This window comes from Platalea leucorodia (genome assembly GCF_965183815.1).
Source record: "Platalea leucorodia genome assembly, chromosome: 7".
Classification (NCBI taxonomy): Eukaryota; Metazoa; Chordata; class Aves; order Pelecaniformes; family Threskiornithidae; genus Platalea; species Platalea leucorodia.
In genome coordinates, this window is record NC_138829.1 from 17,161,311 (window position 1) to 17,180,618 (window position 19,308).

Consider the following 19,308-nt stretch of genomic DNA (forward strand, 5'->3'; position numbering starts at 1 on the left):
CTAGATTCAGTGCATTATTTACATACGCAATCTTCGACCTTGTCTGTGAAATCAAAACACTGCGGAAGCTAGCCTTTTCTGCTTCTGTAAGCTAAAGGAGGATGTAGGGGAATAAACTGAGAGCCTGGATGATGGTCATCTTTCTGTTCAGTGTTCCTTTTAAAGAATTGGATTAAATCCTCCAATTGTAGATACATTTGGGTTAATTTCAAAAATAGTAAACAACTCACTGGCTAGGCTGAGCATCGCTCTTCAGAAAAACAGGTCAACATTTTGTCATTAGTATACCCGAACAGAATATGTATTTTAAAACATAGATTGTTATTCTCCTTAATATTAACCTAAAAACTAACACCTTATATTAGAGAAACATACTTTGAGGGAGCAGTTACAGGTCTTTCTGCTAAAATCAACCATCATTTACAGAAAATGAGATTAACTAAACCAGTTTTGAGTAGGGTGCCTTAACAACAGGGAGCCTTAGAGTAATAGATTGGTTTAAAAATATCTGGGTTTACCATGATAGGGCTGAAATGAGTGTGATGCATGCACACTCATGCTGTGTGTGTATGCAGTTCTGTCCTTTATTATCCTTATAGAGATTTTCACTAGAACTAGTGTTTTTAGAGAAGACTAAGGTCAGTTTATGTGTTAGCATGGCTTAATTGTCATGCTTCCATTTTTTTATTTTAATGTGGGTCTTGCAAACAAAAGATTGTCTTCCATTTTTTGGGTTGTGTAAAAACACATGTGATGTTTTTAGGTTGATAAAAGAAGCTGGCAAGCAAGATCCAGAACTGGCTTACATCAGTAGCAATTTTATAACTGGACATGGCATTGGCAAGAACCAGCCTCGTAACAAGCAGATGGAAGTAGAATTCAGAAAACAGGAAGAGGTAACTTGAAGAAAAATAATTGAAACTAGCAGTACCTTCAGAACCTTTTGGTGGCTTTATTTTTTGTTTGGGTTTTTTTTGGGGGGGGTGGGGGGGGGTGGCGTGGGTATCTTTAAAAACAAACCAAACCAACAGGCAGAGTCTGGGCACAGTCATTAGAAGTTCAGGGAATACCGTTGGTTTAACAAATATGCATAGTTACTGGAGATGCAGATGTTCTTCATTTAAAAAAAAAAAAAGCAAAACAAAACAAAAAAACCCAAACAAAACCACCAAACCCCCATGTTTAGAGACATTACTGTCACATTACACAATCACGAATTAAAACTTCATATAAAATCATGTTTGTGTCTAGTCAGATCATCAACCACCTAATTTTTCACCATTGGGTTACTAGTAGTACAGTAATACTGTAAAGAAAATCCAGGTTCCTGACATTTTCAACAGTTAAGCTAGTTTTAATATTTATCTTTGCTAAAAGTGAATTTGATAAATCATTAAATGATACAAATATAAAACTCTGTGATTTTGACCTTACTTAAAGCATGTCAAGTATTTTGAAAGCAAATGCATTTATTCATCCCCCTCAGCCCTGGCTGGGTTGTCCTTCTGCCTCCCCCCCCCCCCCCGCCCCTTCCTTAGTACTGTTTAGTAAATAGTATAAACACCAGATGTACTAGCTCTCGAATGTGCTTCCCCTCTCCCCCCTTGGATGTTTCAACCTCGGAAATGGTTGGAAAAGATGCTGTCCTGAAAGCAGCATTTTTTTTTTTTTTATACTATAGCTGCAAAAATCCTAAATAAATAGGTGTGATCCTCTCCATTGCTAGTGGCTGTAGTAGGTTCTTAGACTCATGTAATTCCACATACCAGATTTGATTCCTAGAAGTCTGCCTGTTCTGATAAATTGTCTTGCTGTGTTTCTGAAAAGACTTTTTTGTAATAGTTTTATGTCTGCATATTTAGACAAGTTTTTGGAATGTCTGATCCACTCTCCTTGTTTTTATTGGCTTTTGGTGAATCTGATGATGGAAACAGGTCTTGGAATAATCTCTCAAATTTGTCTTCATTACTTTTGCAGGTTCTTAGAAAATTTCGTGCACATGAGACCAACCTACTTATTGCTACTAGTATTGTAGAAGAGGGTGTTGACATACCAAAATGCAACTTGGTGGTGCGTTTTGATTTGCCCACAGAATACCGTTCCTATGTGCAGTCAAAAGGAAGAGCTAGAGCACCAATTTCCAATTACATCATGTTAGCAGATACAGACAAAATCAAAAGTTTTGAAGAAGACCTTAAGACATACAAAGCAATTGAGAAGGTATGAGGTCAAAGGAACATGCCTGGTTTTGTTAAACTTATCATAGTATTTTAAAGGAAAAATCTCTCATTATGCTCTGTTCTTGAAATATTAAGATCCTGAGAAACAAATGCTCAAAATCTATCGATACCAATGAAACGGAAACTGAACCCATTGTTGATGATGATGATGTATTTCCACCCTATGTGTTGAGGCCAGATGAGAACAGTCCAAGAGTTACTATTAACACTGCTATTGGACACATAAATAGGTAAGAGGCGTATTCACTTTTTACTTCTTGTCTTCAAATAAAAAGTTTCTTCGTCTGTCTCACAACATGGAAGCGTAGGCTGGGACATTGTACACATTTCCTCTTAGGAATCTTATAGGATCTTCCCTCCTAAAGAAACTGGTTACAGCAGTTTGAAGGGATAATTGGCTTTTTGTCTCTGTGTCCTACAGAGGTTCTAGCTCTGGTAATAAATTTAGTGATATCAATTCCCATTTAATTAAAAGCTGCCCTGAAAACATTCCTTTTAAAAATGGGTAGTAATTTTTTTTTTTTGCTCTTGGCAAGCTAGCTTTAAAAAAAAAGTGGCTTGTTAAAATTGTAGTAAAATCTTCCAGTTCTAATACTCACATTTGTAATAATAGTGGTCTGTTGTCATGTTTAAAAAAAAAAAAAAAAAATCCACATAATAAGTAAGCTGAACATAATACAAGTCCAGAAGACAGGATGTTATGCTTCCAAGGGAGCTAGGCAATATCATCTTTGCAAGGCCATGGCAATTAGAGGAGGTCCTGAGTCACAGGAAAAGGTAAATGTTATGACACTTCAAAAAAGGCAAGGAAGAAGATCCAGGGAGCTACAGACTAGTCAATTTTACCTTAGCCATATGGAATATTATGGACCAAGCTGTTTCCAGGCACGTAAAGGAAAAAGTGGTTGGCAGCAGCCAACAGGACTTTTATCAAGGATAGGTTTTGCCTGACCAGCCTTGTCTCCTGTGTGATGAAGTGCTTGCTTGACTCTGTGAACAGGAGAAAAGCAGTGAATGTCATATGCTTAAGTAAATCTTTCAGTGCAATTGCCATAGTACCTTAGTGGCCAAATTCATGAGATGCAGACTATTTCGGTGGACTGCCTGGTAAATAAAACCTGGCAAAGCAGTCAGATTCAAAGGGTGTAATGGTAGGCGATTCAAAGGCTAGCTGGCAGCTGCTTATGTGTGGCATTCATTCCTCATGGGCCATTAGGAGGTCCAATACAGTTTAGCATCAGCACGTTTGCATTTGACACCAAGTCGGGAGAGGGGGAAGTGAGTGCAGTGGAGGTTAGACTATCATTCAGAGGGGAACCATGACAAATAGGAGGAATAGGACAACAGTATACTCAGGAGATTAAACAAAGACAAATGCAAACTCTGCTACCTGGGATGGAATAGTCCTGTGCATCATTACAACCTTGGAACCACCTTTCTAGAGACCAGCTTTGTAGTAAAGGACTTGGAGGTCTCCTGCTTGGCAGTTAGTTGAACATTAGTTAGCAGCATACCCTTGCAGTGGTCAGTATGGCCTGAAATAATCTTCTGTAGCGTTTATACCAGTAAGTCAAGATTCCATTGAAATGTCTTTAGGTTTCAATTTGCAGGTTTTGATGATTTGTAAAATGTTTTGTCAACTTAGGTACTGCGCTAGATTACCAAGTGATCCATTTACACACCTAGCTCCCAAGTGTAAAACCCGAGAACTACCTGATCACACGTTTTACTCTACTCTCTACCTGCCAATCAACTCACCTCTTCGAGCTTCAATTGTTGTAGGTATTTGGGGAAGGAAAAGCATAGAAATAAGTTAATATGTTGGTGTAGGTGTATGTATGCGTGTGCCTTTTCTAGAATTAGTTTGTTTTGTTGTTGTAATGAAAATGGCATTTTTCTTTTCCTGTACTGTGCTCTGTAACTGTATTTAGATCCCTATTTTTATCCATTGTAATCTGTTTTCCAGCAGTTACTGCTTATTCCAAAGGCAAAAATATTTAGAAGTTCTTCCCAGTGCCTTGTTTTTTCACCCACTTAGGTATCAGTTGTAGGAAAACGTCCTTTATTGCTTTTGATCGATAGTATGTTGAGTTCAAAAACTTGTAATTTTGGCTTCTCTGGAAAAAGAACATAAGTCTGAATATCTGCACAAAACTGTCATCAGTGTAATATTTTACGAGGTTTTGCTTACCTAATGTTTGTGTTAAATGAAACTAAGTGTTTGTAACATGTATAATAAGTAATGTGCTAATCAACCAGAGTTTTAAAGAAATATTTAAATGTTTATAGGGTCCTCCAATGAGTTGTGCAAGACTGGCTGAGAGAGTTGTAGCTCTGATTTGCTGTGAAAAACTGCACAAAATTGGTAAGAACTGGAAAAGCAACACCTCTTTGGTAAAGAATATTTTATAATTGAGAAACTGAACATGGTACGGATGTTACGCATCTGCCTGCATTTCTGCTATAGCCATCTATGATAGCTTCCTTTCTCTTGCCTTGCTTTGTGACATGATCATGTACTTACTAATTTAGCTTACACCTTATAAACTAACGTTAAATTTTCCAGGGGAATCTTGTTATTTAACATATTTTGTCTTAAATAGCAAATGCAACGTTAATACAAGACACAGATTTTGGCATTGAATATACTTAATAAAGGGGAAAGGAATCTTGTTGTCTAGAAGATTTTGATTATAGGTCAGGGACTACATCCTGCAGCCAAAAAATAACTTGTTTTTTAAAGTGAATTGTAACAAATTAAAATATAACCTACACAGCCCTAAATTTATTGTATTCTCTACTGTATCCTAAGTCATGTTCTGAAAATAGGACATTGCAGAATTATTTCACCTCTTTTGTCTCTAGTAAGGATAATGGAGCATATTCTTTATTGTGGAATGTTTTAAAGAGAATTCCATGTTATGACTGCTTTGATGAAGTACCAAAATATTTATGTATCTTTTAAGAAAAAAAATTGTAGGTCTGGGGTTTGTATTTTTTTCTAAGTTAAACCTTTTGATCTCTGAATTCATACTAATAAATGTATCCAATAATAACACCATGATGGCTCAACTCAGTGTTGAAGGGTGCACGTTCAACAGTAGTAATTCCCTCTTAGAATGATACAGAAATGTAACTGTTCCCTCTTCCTTGGCATAACTCCATGTGAGTAATTTTTAAATAAGTATTTCAATCACTGGTTGGTTTTTATGAGAAAAAAATTTATTTTTCTTTGATATGTTTGTTACAGAATTCAGGCTTTTTATTAAAATTTCAGAGATTTTTACTATTAAATATTTTTGCTAAAAATTCAACCTTTATCACTCTTTCCCCAAAGTTACACTTTTGGAGCCTTGCAGTAGTAAGTGTATTTTAAAAACTTAGGTGAGGTGTTTTCATGAGAAATCACATCTACTGCGTACTATCTGAAGGGATCAAGATTTGATTGTTTATAATGCTATTTCTTGTTACTCTTTCATAATATTCAGGTGAACTGGATGATCATTTGATGCCAGTTGGTAAAGAAACGGTTAAATATGAGGAGGAGCTTGATTTACATGATGAAGAAGAAACAAGTGTTCCAGGAAGGCCGGGCTCTACAAAACGAAGACAGTGCTATCCTAAAGCTGTTAGTATCACTCACTGCTGTCCACATCTCCAATCAAATGCTTTATGTACTGATAAGAAGACAAAATTACCAGTTCTTAATGTTACCTGATAAGAATCTTTTACAACAAATCTTGCATTTATAGTGGAAATATTTTGCAGTTCTAACTGTATGGAAACTTGCACTAGTATCTGAATGAGCTTATGCAACCATATGCTTTGGAAGCATGCCTGTAGTTCAAAGAGTGGACACTTTCTATAAAGCTTGTTGACTGTATTTGCCTAGTACAGAAATAACTTGGAGGAAAAATTGTCCTGCATTAATAATCTGTAAAAAATTTTAAGTTCTCTAGTAAATATACTAGAGCAAGGAAGAATTACAGGCTTTCTAGGCATATAATTGAAGACTGAAGGAGATGCCCAGGGAGTCAAAAGTTATGTGCCAGGCGCTAAACACAGAAACTTTAATTTTTTTAGATGCTTGGTTTAGTTTGGTGACTTTACTGGTCAAATACAGAATTTCGTAATTTTTGGTTTAGATCTTAGAATATCAAATAAGTATACTTTTAATATTTTTTACTTTTAAAATAGTTCTAAATATTATTCTTAATATGCTAAGGGGGTCACATAAGATACTTACTATTGCTCTGCATTATTAAGTAACTTATCCATAGATCTGTTACAACAGGTTTCAGCCACATCAGTTTGTAGAATTGGACTTCTTAGATAGTATTTATGGGGGAATGTCAAATACTTTAAAAGTAAGAGGAAATGGAGAAAAGCAGCTTTGTCAGAGTATTTTGCAACTACTCTGGGAACCTTCCTTCTTCCCCTGCAGTTGCTACAGGTTCTGTCTAAGGTCCTTTGAATAGGACAGGTAACTCGTTCAGAATAGATTGCATAGTAGCTTCTGATAATCTTTGCATTTCATGAAGAAACTGATAGCCTTTGGTTACATATAAGAACGTCAGCATGTACACTCACGGTGGTGGGCTACAGTGCATTCACATGCAGCCTCAGTTATGGTGATAGCCCTTAAGTAATTCCATTCTTGGCACCCTCCACGTGCCCCAGTTTTATTAGTAGTTTAAATAATTGTTTATTAGGAAAGCTTAGGAAAGGATACCGTGGCATTACAGAGTATATTGCAGGGGGAATGACAGATGAGAAAACCTTTTTCTTGCAATACTTCACAAATAGTTTGAATCTTTGCACAGTGTTTCTTGGTGCTTTTTGTTACAAGTGCCTTTCTCAGTCCTCTTACCTCACTAGTGATTTTTGGAATAGGGGTGATTCGTAAAATGCACTATTACAGTGTCTCTTATTCAGAGGAGTTGATTTGTCAAGTGATGCATCATTCTTTCTTGGTTATTTCTTTAATACAGAATCCAAGAATACTTTCCCTTGCTTTTGTCGCAACTTTTCACATCTGGAAAAGAAGCTTTGGCAAATGTTTAAGGTCTACAAGATCCTCTAGGGCTTAATATAGTTATTAAACTTATGAGTAATTTTCCATTAAGCCAAGGCCATAGTTTTGCTACAGTATGACTTTAAAATCCAGGACTACATGTATTGCAATTTAGTTTTAGATAAACACGAAGATCATTTTTGAGACCTACAAAGTAATGAACTCCTACCAAACAGGAAGTATGGTTTCTTAAGGTCTATGACAAATACGAGCAGCAGAGTTAAAAGTGCTTGTGGCTGTTGTGAGTATTCACATCTGCAACCTAGAATTATTGTAGAACTTACATAGTGTAGTGCTTGGGCAAAGGGGCAGTGTATCAGATTTTGTTTGTGTGTTTGTCCCATGTATATAAAAAACCATTTTTGATACTTTTAAACACTTTTGCTGGGGAAAAGAATCTGGGTTAATGAAGCTGTAAGTTCAGCCAAGCTTATATGAAAATTGAATTACTGGGATGTAGGTTTTTTCCTGTGCGCGCACATTTTTCTTTTATTTCCTCCTCCCCCCCCCCCTTCTACTGTCAAGGTCCAAAGACCTTGGACATAAAGCGTACTCCGGAGTTACTGGCTAAATATGGAAATTAGCATCAAAACTTCAGTTATATTTATGGTGAAACGCTGTCTGTGTTCTGCAGTTAGACTTGCATTTCTAACACAGGGTAGATGCAGAGGAAGTAATGGAAGTTGCCTCTTGGCAAACAGGAAGATCTGGGAGCATCGTGCTCCCTTCGTGCAAGTGTTTGGACAGATCTCATGGCTGCCAGGCCAGGCTGCTGACCAAATGTTTTTGCTTAAGAAAGAAAAAACTATTTAAGTATAGATTAATTTTTTTTATTGTCATTTTTAGCAATACCTTTCCAAATAAACGTGAAGGTTTGTTCAAAGAATAGTCTTTAGGTGAATTTTGCTGATTTTTATCATGTTAATGTTTTTTTCTTTTTTTGTTTTTTTTAGATTCCAGAATGTTTAAGGGATAGTTATCCCAAACCTGATCAGCCCTGTTACCTGTATGTAATAGGAATGGTGTTAACGACTCCTCTACCTGATGAGCTCAACTTTAGGAGACGAAAGCTATATCCTCCCGAGGATACAACAAGATGTTTTGGCATATTGACAGCCAAACCTATACCTCAGGTAATGAATCTAGCTCCTTTCCTTATTCTACATGCCTTACAACCCGTCATTTTCCAGTTATCCCTCACCCCCAGACTGAAGAGTTGGAAATGACCATAAGTGCTGCTTGTATCGGGTAACCTCCAGAAAATAAGCAATAATATAGAATCATAGAATCATTTAGATTGGAAAAGACCTTTAAGATCATAAAGTCCAACTGTTAACCTAGCACTGCCAAGTCCACCACTAAACCATGTCCCTAAGTACCACATCTACATGTCTTTTAAATACCTCCAGGAACGGGGGCTCCGCCACTTCCCTGGGCAGCCTGTTCCAATGCTAATATCCAATCTAAACCTCCCCTGGCGCAACTTGAGGCCATTTCCTCTTGTCCTATCGCTTGTTACTTGGGAGAAGAGGCCAACCCCCACCTCGCTACAACCTCCTTTCAAATAGTTGTAGAGAGCAATAATGTCTCCCCTCAGCCTCCTCTTCTCCAGAATAAACAACCCCAGCTCCCTCAGCCGCTCCTCATATGGCCTGTTCTCTAGACCCTTCACCAGCTTCGTTGCCCTCCTCTGGACACACTCCAGCACCTCGATGTCCTTCTTGTAGTGAGGGGCCCAAAACTGAACACAGTACTCGAGGTGCGGCCTCACCAGTGCTCAGTACAGGAGGACGATCACTTCCCTAGTCCTGCTGGCCACCCTATTTCTGATGCAAGCCAGGATGCTATTGGCCTTCTTGGCCCCCTGGGCACACTGGTGGCTCATATTCTGTCAGCTGGTGACCAGCACCCTCAGGTCCTTTTCTGCCAGGCAGCTCTCCAACCACTCCTCCCCCAGCCTGTAGCGTTGCATGGGGTTGTTGTGACCCAAGTGCAGGACCCAGCACTGAGCCTTGTTGAACCTCATACAGTTGGCCTCAGCCCATCAATCCAGCCTGTCCAGGTCCCTCTGTAGGGCCTTCCTGCCCTCCAGCAGATCAACACTCCTGGCCACCTTGGTGTCGTCTGCAAACTTACTGAGGGTGCACTGGATCTCCTCATCCAGATCGTTGATATTAAACAGAACTGGCCCCAGTACTGGAGCTCTGGGGAACACCCCTTCTCACCGGCCGCCAACTGGGTTTAACTCCATTCACCAAAACTCTTTGGGCCCAGCCATCCAGCCAGCTTTTTACCCAGTGAAGGGTACACCCATCCAAGCCACAAGCAGCCAGTTTGTCCAGGAGAATGCTGTGATAATCCATCCAGTCCAGTCACCACTTCATTTTCTGTGTTTAGTGATGGAACAATCTGTTTTATTTTGGACAAACTTTTGTTTTACAGGGTTTTTTTTTAATTATTTTTTGCAGTGGCAAATTCAAAATGTTCCTGCTTTTTTGTATGAGGTGTGATAGGAGTGGCATGTCAGTTAGAGATGGCCTGCAGCACTCCATTATCTATATGAAAGCTATGGTAACAAGTCCTCTCAGCATTCGTAGTCTGCAGCAGCAGAAAAAGTAGGCCATGTTAATTGAAATTGGCACCTCTTGCTTAGGAAAATTTTTAATAGAAAAGCATTTTCTGTGGATGAGATTCAGCTGAGGAATATTGCTCGTTTTCACATTTTTTCCTCCATAATGGAAGAGACTTTCATTTTTACTTGATGTTATATAAAGAGAAGAGCTGTAAAATACAAGAAGTATTAAAAAAAAAAAAATAAAAATCAGTCATTCTTTAAGCCTTCAAAATCTCATATATAATTGAAGGTCATCAAAGATCAAAATTCTGATCCAGTTTGCTGTGGGGTCAGGAAAGTGCCACCTTATCATCTGAACTAAACAACTGGTACTCTGTGGAATCCTACTCTGGATTTTCTCTCTTGATTTCTTTTGGTTTTTTTCGTATTTAGATTCCTCACTTTCCTGTGTATACTCGCTCTGGAGAGGTTACAATATCTATTGAGCTTAAGAAATCTGGTTTTACGCTGTCTCTGCAAATGCTTGAGCTGATAACACGACTCCACCAGTACATTTTTTCACATATTCTTCGTCTTGAGAAACCTGCACTAGAGTTCAAACCCACAGAAGCTGATTCAGCCTATTGTGTTCTACCTCTTAATGTTGGTAAGAACAGAGCTCTTGTTTTTTAAATATTCACTTTGAATTTCTTTAGCAACACGTTTGTTAATGTTTATGTTAAATTTCAAGTGTTAGCTGTAGAAATATTACCATATGTGGTAGGATGAAAATTTGTCAGTTATATTTTTATTACTTCTTCACAATTCCAAATTAGTTTTAACTCGATGATGTGAGTTGATTTATAGTATGTTTCAGCAGACTCCGTAAGGGTCTAAAATCATACATGTCTCCTTTGAAATTTTTTTGAAATAATCAAATATATGTATAGAATAAGAAAAAAATTTTGTAATTTACAACTTCCCAGAAAAGTTCAGCCTAGAAAACTCTCCCCTGAATAACTGAGTTATGCATTTTCCTTTTTAAGTTGATGACTCCAGCACTTTGGACATTGACTTTAAGTTTATGGAAGACATTGAGAAATCTGAGGCGCGTACAGGCATTCCCAGTACCCAATATACAAAAGAAATGCCTTTTATTTTCAAGTTAGAAGATTACCAGGATGCGGTTATCATTCCACGGTGAGTACTGTATACATATTTTAGGTATGTACCTGTTGTACTTATGCAAACACTTGAATAAGGGGATGTTGGTATCTGCGACAGAATTGCTTGTAAGAAATGTATGCTATTAATCTGAAAGTATCTGGTGGTGTCTCAAGTAAAAAAAGATATTTTTTAGTCAATAGTTAATCTTATATAGTAGGATTTAAGTGTTTAGGCCTCCCAAGATTCATTACCTTTTTATTAGGAATAGTAGAGTTAACCACAAAACTTAAGTAGTATTCTGATAAAACATTGCGACTTCATCAACAACTGGCCTACTGAAACCAGTTTTAATTTGGAAGATTGGGTGGGAGTCCTGTTGTCTGGCTACTGCTTATTCACACCAAAGGCCTGCTAAAGGAAGCTATGCTGCTGGTAAACAGAAAATTAACAAGTGAAAAAGACCAGTTAAAAGAATCTTTCTATTGAGTGGTATTTAGAGGAGAAATTTACATCATTTTGTGTACTGGATATGCAAAGGTTCTCCAGAATTGGTAGGTTTTGTGGAGACTTAGTTATTCCCCATGTCATGTTTGGCATGATGTGAAAAAAGAAAATGGACTGACTGCCTTGTGCTTATACCTAGTATATTGTAAACAACGGTAGTTGCAGAATATGTACGGAAGATTAATATTAATAGTTTGTTTTGGCCTCATCTGTGTTAGACAGATAGTCTTTTTTTTTTTTTTTTCTTTAAATGTCTTCCTACCTGTGCTGATGACTACTGGGGTAAAAATGCTAGTGTAAAAAAAGTGGTGACGGACCACCACTGTGTATAAGCTTTACTTCATTGTGATCAGAGTTAATGACATAGAAGTAGCTCATAGGTGGTGTGAATTAGCACAGTTGCTGGACTTCAGTGAAGCTATGGTATCTCACCTGTCTGAAGATCTGGCCACAGTGCCTAAACCAGTATTATTCTTCCCCCTTCCCTCTTTCTCCTCCCCGCCCCCCCCCCTTTTTTTTTTTTGTTGGGGGTGGGGCTGGGATAGGTGGCTGAATACATCTCTTTTTATGAGAACTATTAGTTGCCTTCTGATAGTGCTCAGGCTTCGGAGAAGCCAAAAATTTTCGACCTTGTTTCATACATTAAGAAATCTCAGAATTTCAAGTACCTCTGTTTTCAGTCAGCATAAAAATGGCGGAAATATGTGCTTGTCCTTCACTATCCTGCTTTGTTTTAAACTCCTCAGGGGAAGCATAATACAATGACTGTGTATTGGTACAGTTCTGATTGAATTCTTCAGAATAGGCATGGTTGTGAATAAGATAAGAAAAAAGGATTTCCTGTAAGCTCCTTTAACCAGCATGTTCTTCAATGAAGGAGTTTAGACAGCCTAGGAATATGGTTTTCTTGATTTTTGTCTTTGGAAGAAAGGTAAAAAGACTCATTAATAGTGTGGTAATTTTATTTAGCAGTGTCTATTTAGATATTTGGATAGAAGCTTAAAGTGATAAATGCAGCAGATCAAAGTACGAAATAAGCTAATATGCAAATCTGAATATTGAATGTTGATTTAATGGGGTTTTTATTATTATTTTCCTGTGCGTGTTTATCACAATAGTATAACAGTAAAGGTGTTGCAGCATTCTGACTTTATTTTTCTAACATTCTGCCTGTATTACAAGAACTGCATTGTCCTTGGAAGGCTTCTGAATTTACCTTACTAGGTATTTGAGGGCTTGTATTTTAACTTTATTTTGGAGGATGGCTTGGTTAAAATGCCAGTTTAGATGTAAGGTAGTACAATCTCTGTATGCAGTAGAACTTCATTTCTGCTGAATGTAGCACATAGGAGACTAGACATTAAAAAGCCAAATTATCAAGTTTAATTGTTAGGTGTTTGGAATTAAGAAATTATCATTTGCAGATTACTCTTGGAGATTGTTGTCCAGAGCTTGATTTTGTATTATATATTGAAGACATAAATTTTTGCATTTAATGTAAATGTTTCTGTAGAGGGAATTTTGTAGATTATAGATTGACTTTATTCTTCCTTATCTTACAACACATTTCTCATTTAGTTATTTGAGTTAACTAAACAAATGATTTCTACAACAAAAAACTCCACCAACCAAAAACCTCAAGTGAGCTATTTAACAGTTTATCACCTGACCACATTAGAACATGAATAACTTAGCACAAGTTTTACTCTAAGGCTATAACATATGCCAAAATATTTACATTTCTTTTAGGTATCGAAATTTTGATCAGCCTCATCGATTCTATGTAGCTGATGTATACACTGATCTTACTCCACTCAGTAAATTCCCTTCCCCTGAATATGAAACTTTTGCTGAATATTATAAAACAAAGTATAATCTTGACCTGACCAATCTCAACCAGCCACTGCTGGATGTGGACCACACATCTTCAAGGTAACAACAGTCATATCATATTTGTGTCTGATGTTTGTAGTTTGACAATCAAGTGTGCTTTTTTTTTTTTTTTTTTTTTTCAATTATGGGGTAAAGCTGAGGACTTGTGTTTTCCAAAATAATTACTGATTTTTTTTTTTTTTTTTTTTTCCTTGAAGGGTACTTAACTCATGTTATAACAACTGTAACTTGAGTTCATTTTTTTTCCAGAGGTAACTGTGCTGTCACTTCACAGTGCATTAAGCTTGAATACTAAGAATAAGTCATCACTTTAGAAAGCTTAGGCTACTAAGTTCTATTCATTAATTATGTACTTACATTAAAGTATTTTCACATGGTTTTTAGACTTAATCTTTTGACTCCTCGCCATTTGAATCAGAAAGGGAAAGCACTTCCACTAAGCAGTGCTGAGAAGAGGAAAGCAAAGTGGGAAAGTTTGCAGAATAAGCAGGTAAAATAGAAGTATCTAATTCAAGTTGCCTCTCTCAAGAGTGATCTGACAACTACCTTTACAGGTAAACTTCTTTTCTTCCTTCCTCCTCTCCCCAGATACTGGTTCCAGAGCTCTGTGCTATACATCCTATTCCAGCATCATTGTGGAGAAAAGCAGTTTGCCTCCCCAGCATACTTTATCGCCTGCACTGCCTTTTGACAGCAGAGGAACTAAGAGCTCAAACAGCCACTGATGCTGGTGTAGGGGTTAAATCACTTCCTGCAGATTTCAGGCATGTATTTTTTCAGTATGTGTTTTTCAATATGATAATCTGACTTCATTGGAAAACAAGGTGAAAACTTAACCATTACTGCATGAATTTAAAACTGATACCGTTTTTTAACTCATGTCAGTTTCCAGTGAAGCATAGTTTTAAAAAGACTTGATTGTGAGCGGTGAAGTTAAATGCTACAGTCACTGTTCTTTCAGAAGAACGTGGCTTTTTTTTAAACATATATGTGCATATGGAGTCGTCTTGTGATAATATTTTTTTATTAACAAAATCAGCATGTATCTTTACAGATATCCTAACCTGGACTTCGGATGGAAAAAGTCTATTGACAGCAAATCCTTCATCTCTATTCCTAACTCTTCTTTAGCAGAGAACGAAAATTACTGTAAGCACAGCACAATTGTAGTCCCTGAAAATGCTGCACATCAAGGTGCTAATAGAACCTCTTCTGCAGAAAACCATGACCAAATGTCTGTGAGTTACAGAACATTGCTCAATGAGTCACCCAGTAAACTCCAAATTGATGTCTCGGCAGAACTTGCAGCAATTAATGGTGTTTCTTATAATAAAAATCTTGCCAATGGCAATTGTGATTTAGTTAACAGAGACTTTTGCCAAGGAAATCAGCTGAATTACTGCAGGCAGGAAATACCTGTACAACCAACTACCTCATATCCCATTCAGAATTTATACAGCAGTGAGAACCAGCCCAAGCCCAGCAATGAATGTACTCTACTGAGTAATAAATACCTTGATGGAAATGCTAACAGATCTACCTCAGATGGATGCCCCAAAATGGCAGTGACCACCAGTACTTCAAAAGCTATTAATCTTTCAAAAGACAGAGCAGATTCTGAAAAGAACCCTTCCAGTGGGTACTCCTCAAAAACTCTCGGTCCTAATCCTGGTCTCATTCTTCAAGCTTTGACTCTTTCAAATGCTAGTGATGGATTTAATCTGGAGCGGCTAGAAATGCTTGGTGATTCATTTTTAAAGCATGCCATCACTACATACTTGTTTTGCACTTACCCTGATGCTCATGAGGGACGGCTGTCATATATGAGAAGCAAAAAAGTAAGTAATAACAATCCAATGATATTATGTAAAAGGCATGCTGTGACAAGCCATATGTATTAAAATTTCACTAGAAGATTGAATGGCAACAGGTTGAATTAATTCCACAGCTTTACTGATTATTCATTGGGTAGCATGCATATTAGGAATAAAAATACAAGACTACAGGATTAATGTTGCCATAACTGTGATTGATTGAAACTGTTTTCTACAGTTCATTTTGAAATCTAAACCAGCTGATTACCAGCCTAAGATAGGACAGGACTGAACAGAACTGAAAATTCTGAGTTAGTGAGGACGTTGGGTGGAATGAACACTAGAGCTGTATTGAGTAGAAACTGTTTAACAGGAGTGCTTGAATGAAGGCGTGAGAGTTACTAGCGCAGAGCCTTAGGTTGTAGCTTTATTTGACCTTTCCTTTGTTTCCTTAATAAGTTACTTTCCTTGAAAACTTTTATCATGATCTTAAAGGAATACTAAAAATGAAACAACAAAAAATCTTACAGAACTCTTGTATCAAAACTTACGAAAGTATTTTAAAGTAAATGTAACCAGTAGTGAGCAGAGTCTTCAATTCTACTGCTGCTGTTTTTAAATTCTGGAATAATCATGTGAAAGTTTGTTTTGTTTCAGTTTTTTTCCCCACATAATGTGATAACTTGAATTAAATGCTAAGGATTTGATTGTCTACGTCTAATAAAATGCATCACTCTGAGAATTAAATGATTGAGTAGTTTAATCTTGGAAAATAAGGAGGACTAAATAAATTGCACAGTTCAAATAAAGGAAGTGATTGAATATTCAAGTTCAAATTTCAAGACATGAAACATGGAAAATGTGTTTAAAATGAGAAATGAAGATCAGAAGTTGATAGTTAAAAAAAGAAAAGGAATTACATTTGTGTATGTGAGAGTGCTTTTTTCCCTTCCCTTTAAAATATTTAAAAGAATTTTAGAGGCCAGCAAAATAACATCTGGATTATGACTTAATAAATTTGTTATACAAAACTGTTTTAACACTTTCTACTGCCGAGGTTTAGGTCAATCTACCCATAATAGCAATCATTTTTCATTCCAAATCTAGTCTGAATGTTGATTATTAATACTGGTAATTAATGACACTTGTACAGGTCATATTTACTATTATTTTAAAAGTAGCAATAATTTTGTTTAGCAAAGAGAATTTAATCTACCAGATTTCTTTAACTGAAATTGTCACACCTGACATGCTTGGCCTTAAATAAAAAATCTGTATGTTGCTGTGAATTGGTTGTACTATATTAAGAAAGCTGACCTCCTTTTTGAGAACTAGAGAAAATGCATAATGGCGCAGGATCTGGCTTGACATGTAAAATTGTTTTGCTCCTTTTGCATTTCAGCCTATTTTTATATAAATGTATGCCCAGAGCTTTATCAGAATGTTTTTCTTGAAGGTCAGCAACTGTAACTTGTATCGCCTTGGAAAAAAGAAAGGACTGCCTAGTCGTATGGTGGTATCGATTTTTGATCCCCCGGTCAATTGGCTTCCTCCTGGTTACATAGTAAACCAGGACAAGAGCAACACTGATAAGTGGGAGAAAGATGAAATGGTAAGACTTCAAGTATGTCTGAGGAATGTTTGCATATCTGGGAGGTGGGAGGAGGTAGGGGTGAGAGAATACAGACATTTTGGTATGTTTTGGTATCTCAGGAGTTTTTTCTGAAATCTCTCTTGAAATTTTAAATGGAATTATCATGACTGTTTTTTCTGTAATACATATAGGCAGAAGACTCTCTGCTTTTTAATAAATAATGATTTCACCTTTATAGAATATATGAAAAGGAGTTGCTGTTTTTCATAGTGCTGAGGCAGAATGAAGATTAGAAGTGACTTGAGAAAAAGTTCAGTACTGGTTGCTGTTAGCTACACCATGGGTATGACTGAGAGCTACTTCTCATCCAAAATACAGTGCTGGCTTAGACACCCTCACTGTCTATCACCAAAAGCTTCAAAATGAGAGATCTTAATAAGGAATGATTCAAATTATTTTCTGACTAAACTCATTGTATGTCGAGAGTAGAAGTGCATGTATAAGAAATATCACTGGTCACAGCTGTCAGTAACATAATCCTTAAGTGTTCGAGACCGATTTGGAGGTTGAGGAAAGGGGGTGGAGGGATTTCCCCCCCCCCCCCAATTCTGAAGACCACACTCAAATTGTAGAACCACCAGAGGGCATATGAGAGGACTATTAGGTAGATGTAGTGTGCAAATAAATGTTTATTGCAGAATAAAACAACCTGATTATTGTGGTTCTATATTGTGCCAAGACTTCATTTCAAAGAGACTTACTGCTGTACCTTTCTAAAAATAAAATAGCACATTTGGGACAGGAGCTAATCATTGCTTTTAAAAAGCTTTCAGTTCTCCATAACTTTTCAGTGGCCTATTCCTCTTTGCTAGTCAATGTTTACTTGTGAATAAAACACACAATTTCAGACAAAAATGCAGACAATGATGCAACTAAGAAGTGGGATTTTTTTGTGCCAAGTGGATATTTTGTATGTTTTGTATGATTCTAGGCAAATGTTGATTTTTTTTTTTTTTTTTTTTTTTGGGTGCGTGTGTTATCTAGCTTTATTAAGGGGAAAGATCTTCCTTTGTTCATTTGATCAAATAGCTGATTTCCAAAAAGCATGAAAAAAAAGCACTTACATGTATTTATCTTCAGCTTCTAAGTGGCCATAACTTACTCAAAATCAATCAGGTATTCTTTAAGAAAAGCTTCTTTCTTCTGCGGTTCATTGTTGATTTAGTTTTGAAATGCTGTCTAATGATGAAAAAATCAACTATTGCTTCCTGGCTCCTTTACTTACTGTTCATTCTCATCACTTGGAATTTTATTATTTTTTTAATACAAGAAGCAATGTGCAGACAACATTAGGGTAGTTCATGTAACTGTCCTGCTAGTTAAAATTAGTTTTACTTTAAGAAACTTGTGAAAATTGGTCTTATTTTGAGTATTATACTGCTATTAGTATCCAAAATAACTATTTCAAATCAAATTTTTCTATCTCTGATCAATTAAAGTTACAGAAATCCCTGCTGTGTATATGTGAGATGGGTAATTACAGCAGCTGAAATTCTTTTGGCAAAATGTCTAAACTATGAATTTCTGTGACCACTTTTTTTTTTCCTCCCCTCTCGTTATTAAACCTCACTAAGTCAGCTCCATTCGGCTCCATCCTGATGAGGAACGTTGTGATCTGTTTGATCCTTAGATGGTTTCAAGTGGTGCCTACTGCACCTTACAGCTGCCACCCATCCACACCTCTAGAGTTCTGCATTTGGCCGAAAGGAAGAGGTTCCCAGAGGTGGCATCTGGTTCACAGATTTGCAAGATTAAGTGACTCAGACCTACAATATGACATACATAGATTGAGGGCAGATACAGGCTGTTTCACTTGACTCAAAATGGTGTTGGCTTTCAGGACCCAATCCAGAAAAGCACTTTGAATCTGATCTTGCTCCTATCAAATTCAGTGGCAGAATTCCCACTGAAATCAGTGATGCTGGGTTGAGCCTGTGAATAGTCCTTTTGATGTTAGGAAGACTACTTGTGCATTTAGCTAATGTGTTTAAGTGCTTTCCTGGATTGGGGCCATGGCAAATTGTACAGCATTGTATAACTTGGGCGTATCTGTGTTCAATTTATAATTTACATCAATCCATACCGATCTGCTCAATACGAGCAGGGAAAAGACATGAGACATCATTAGTTTTACTGTTGTGGGTATGTGTGTAAGTATTAGAAATTTGGTGACAACTTTAACTTTTCTTTTAATTAGTTAAGGCTGTAAGTATAGCCTGAAGAAAACCAAAACTTCAAACAAATATGTACTTGTTTAAAGGATGGGATTAATATTAGTTGCCTTTACATTGAGTTGTTATCCTCCTTCATGGTTTAATGTATATGTTCAGTTAAAAAACAAACAACAGAAACCTATATTACAGAAGTGTGCCATTTTTTCTGCTCTTCCATTTTTAGACCTGCTATAT

The 19,308-nt window shown here is 36.8% G+C and overlaps 1 protein-coding gene across 14 annotated transcripts in view; it reads left to right on the forward strand.

Moving 5' to 3' along the window:
• DICER1 (dicer 1, ribonuclease III) overlaps positions 1-19,308 on the forward strand; it is a 69,101-nt gene that overhangs the window by 37,932 nt on the left and 11,861 nt on the right. For 11 of the 14 annotated variants that reach the window (XM_082318252.1, XM_082318247.1, XM_082318256.1 and 8 more), the window contains 14 exons: positions 764-896; positions 1,978-2,220; positions 2,316-2,470; positions 3,886-4,018; positions 4,530-4,605; positions 5,729-5,868; positions 8,268-8,447; positions 10,322-10,535; positions 10,915-11,068; positions 13,289-13,471; positions 13,817-13,922; positions 14,021-14,196; positions 14,487-15,270; positions 16,703-16,858. In XM_082318252.1, coding sequence (XP_082174378.1) covers positions 764-896; positions 1,978-2,220; positions 2,316-2,470; positions 3,886-4,018; positions 4,530-4,605; positions 5,729-5,868; positions 8,268-8,447; positions 10,322-10,535; positions 10,915-11,068; positions 13,289-13,471; positions 13,817-13,922; positions 14,021-14,196; positions 14,487-15,270; positions 16,703-16,858 — 2,833 coding nt within the window. Of the gene's footprint in view, positions 1-763; positions 897-1,977; positions 2,221-2,315; positions 2,471-3,885; positions 4,023-4,529; positions 4,606-5,728; positions 5,869-8,267; positions 8,448-10,321; positions 10,536-10,914; positions 11,069-13,288; positions 13,472-13,816; positions 13,923-14,020; positions 14,197-14,486; positions 15,271-16,702; positions 16,859-17,884; positions 17,913-19,308 lie in introns of those variants that run through there. The other 3 variants (XM_082318250.1, XR_014228867.1, XM_082318251.1) reach the window with 3 other exon arrangements.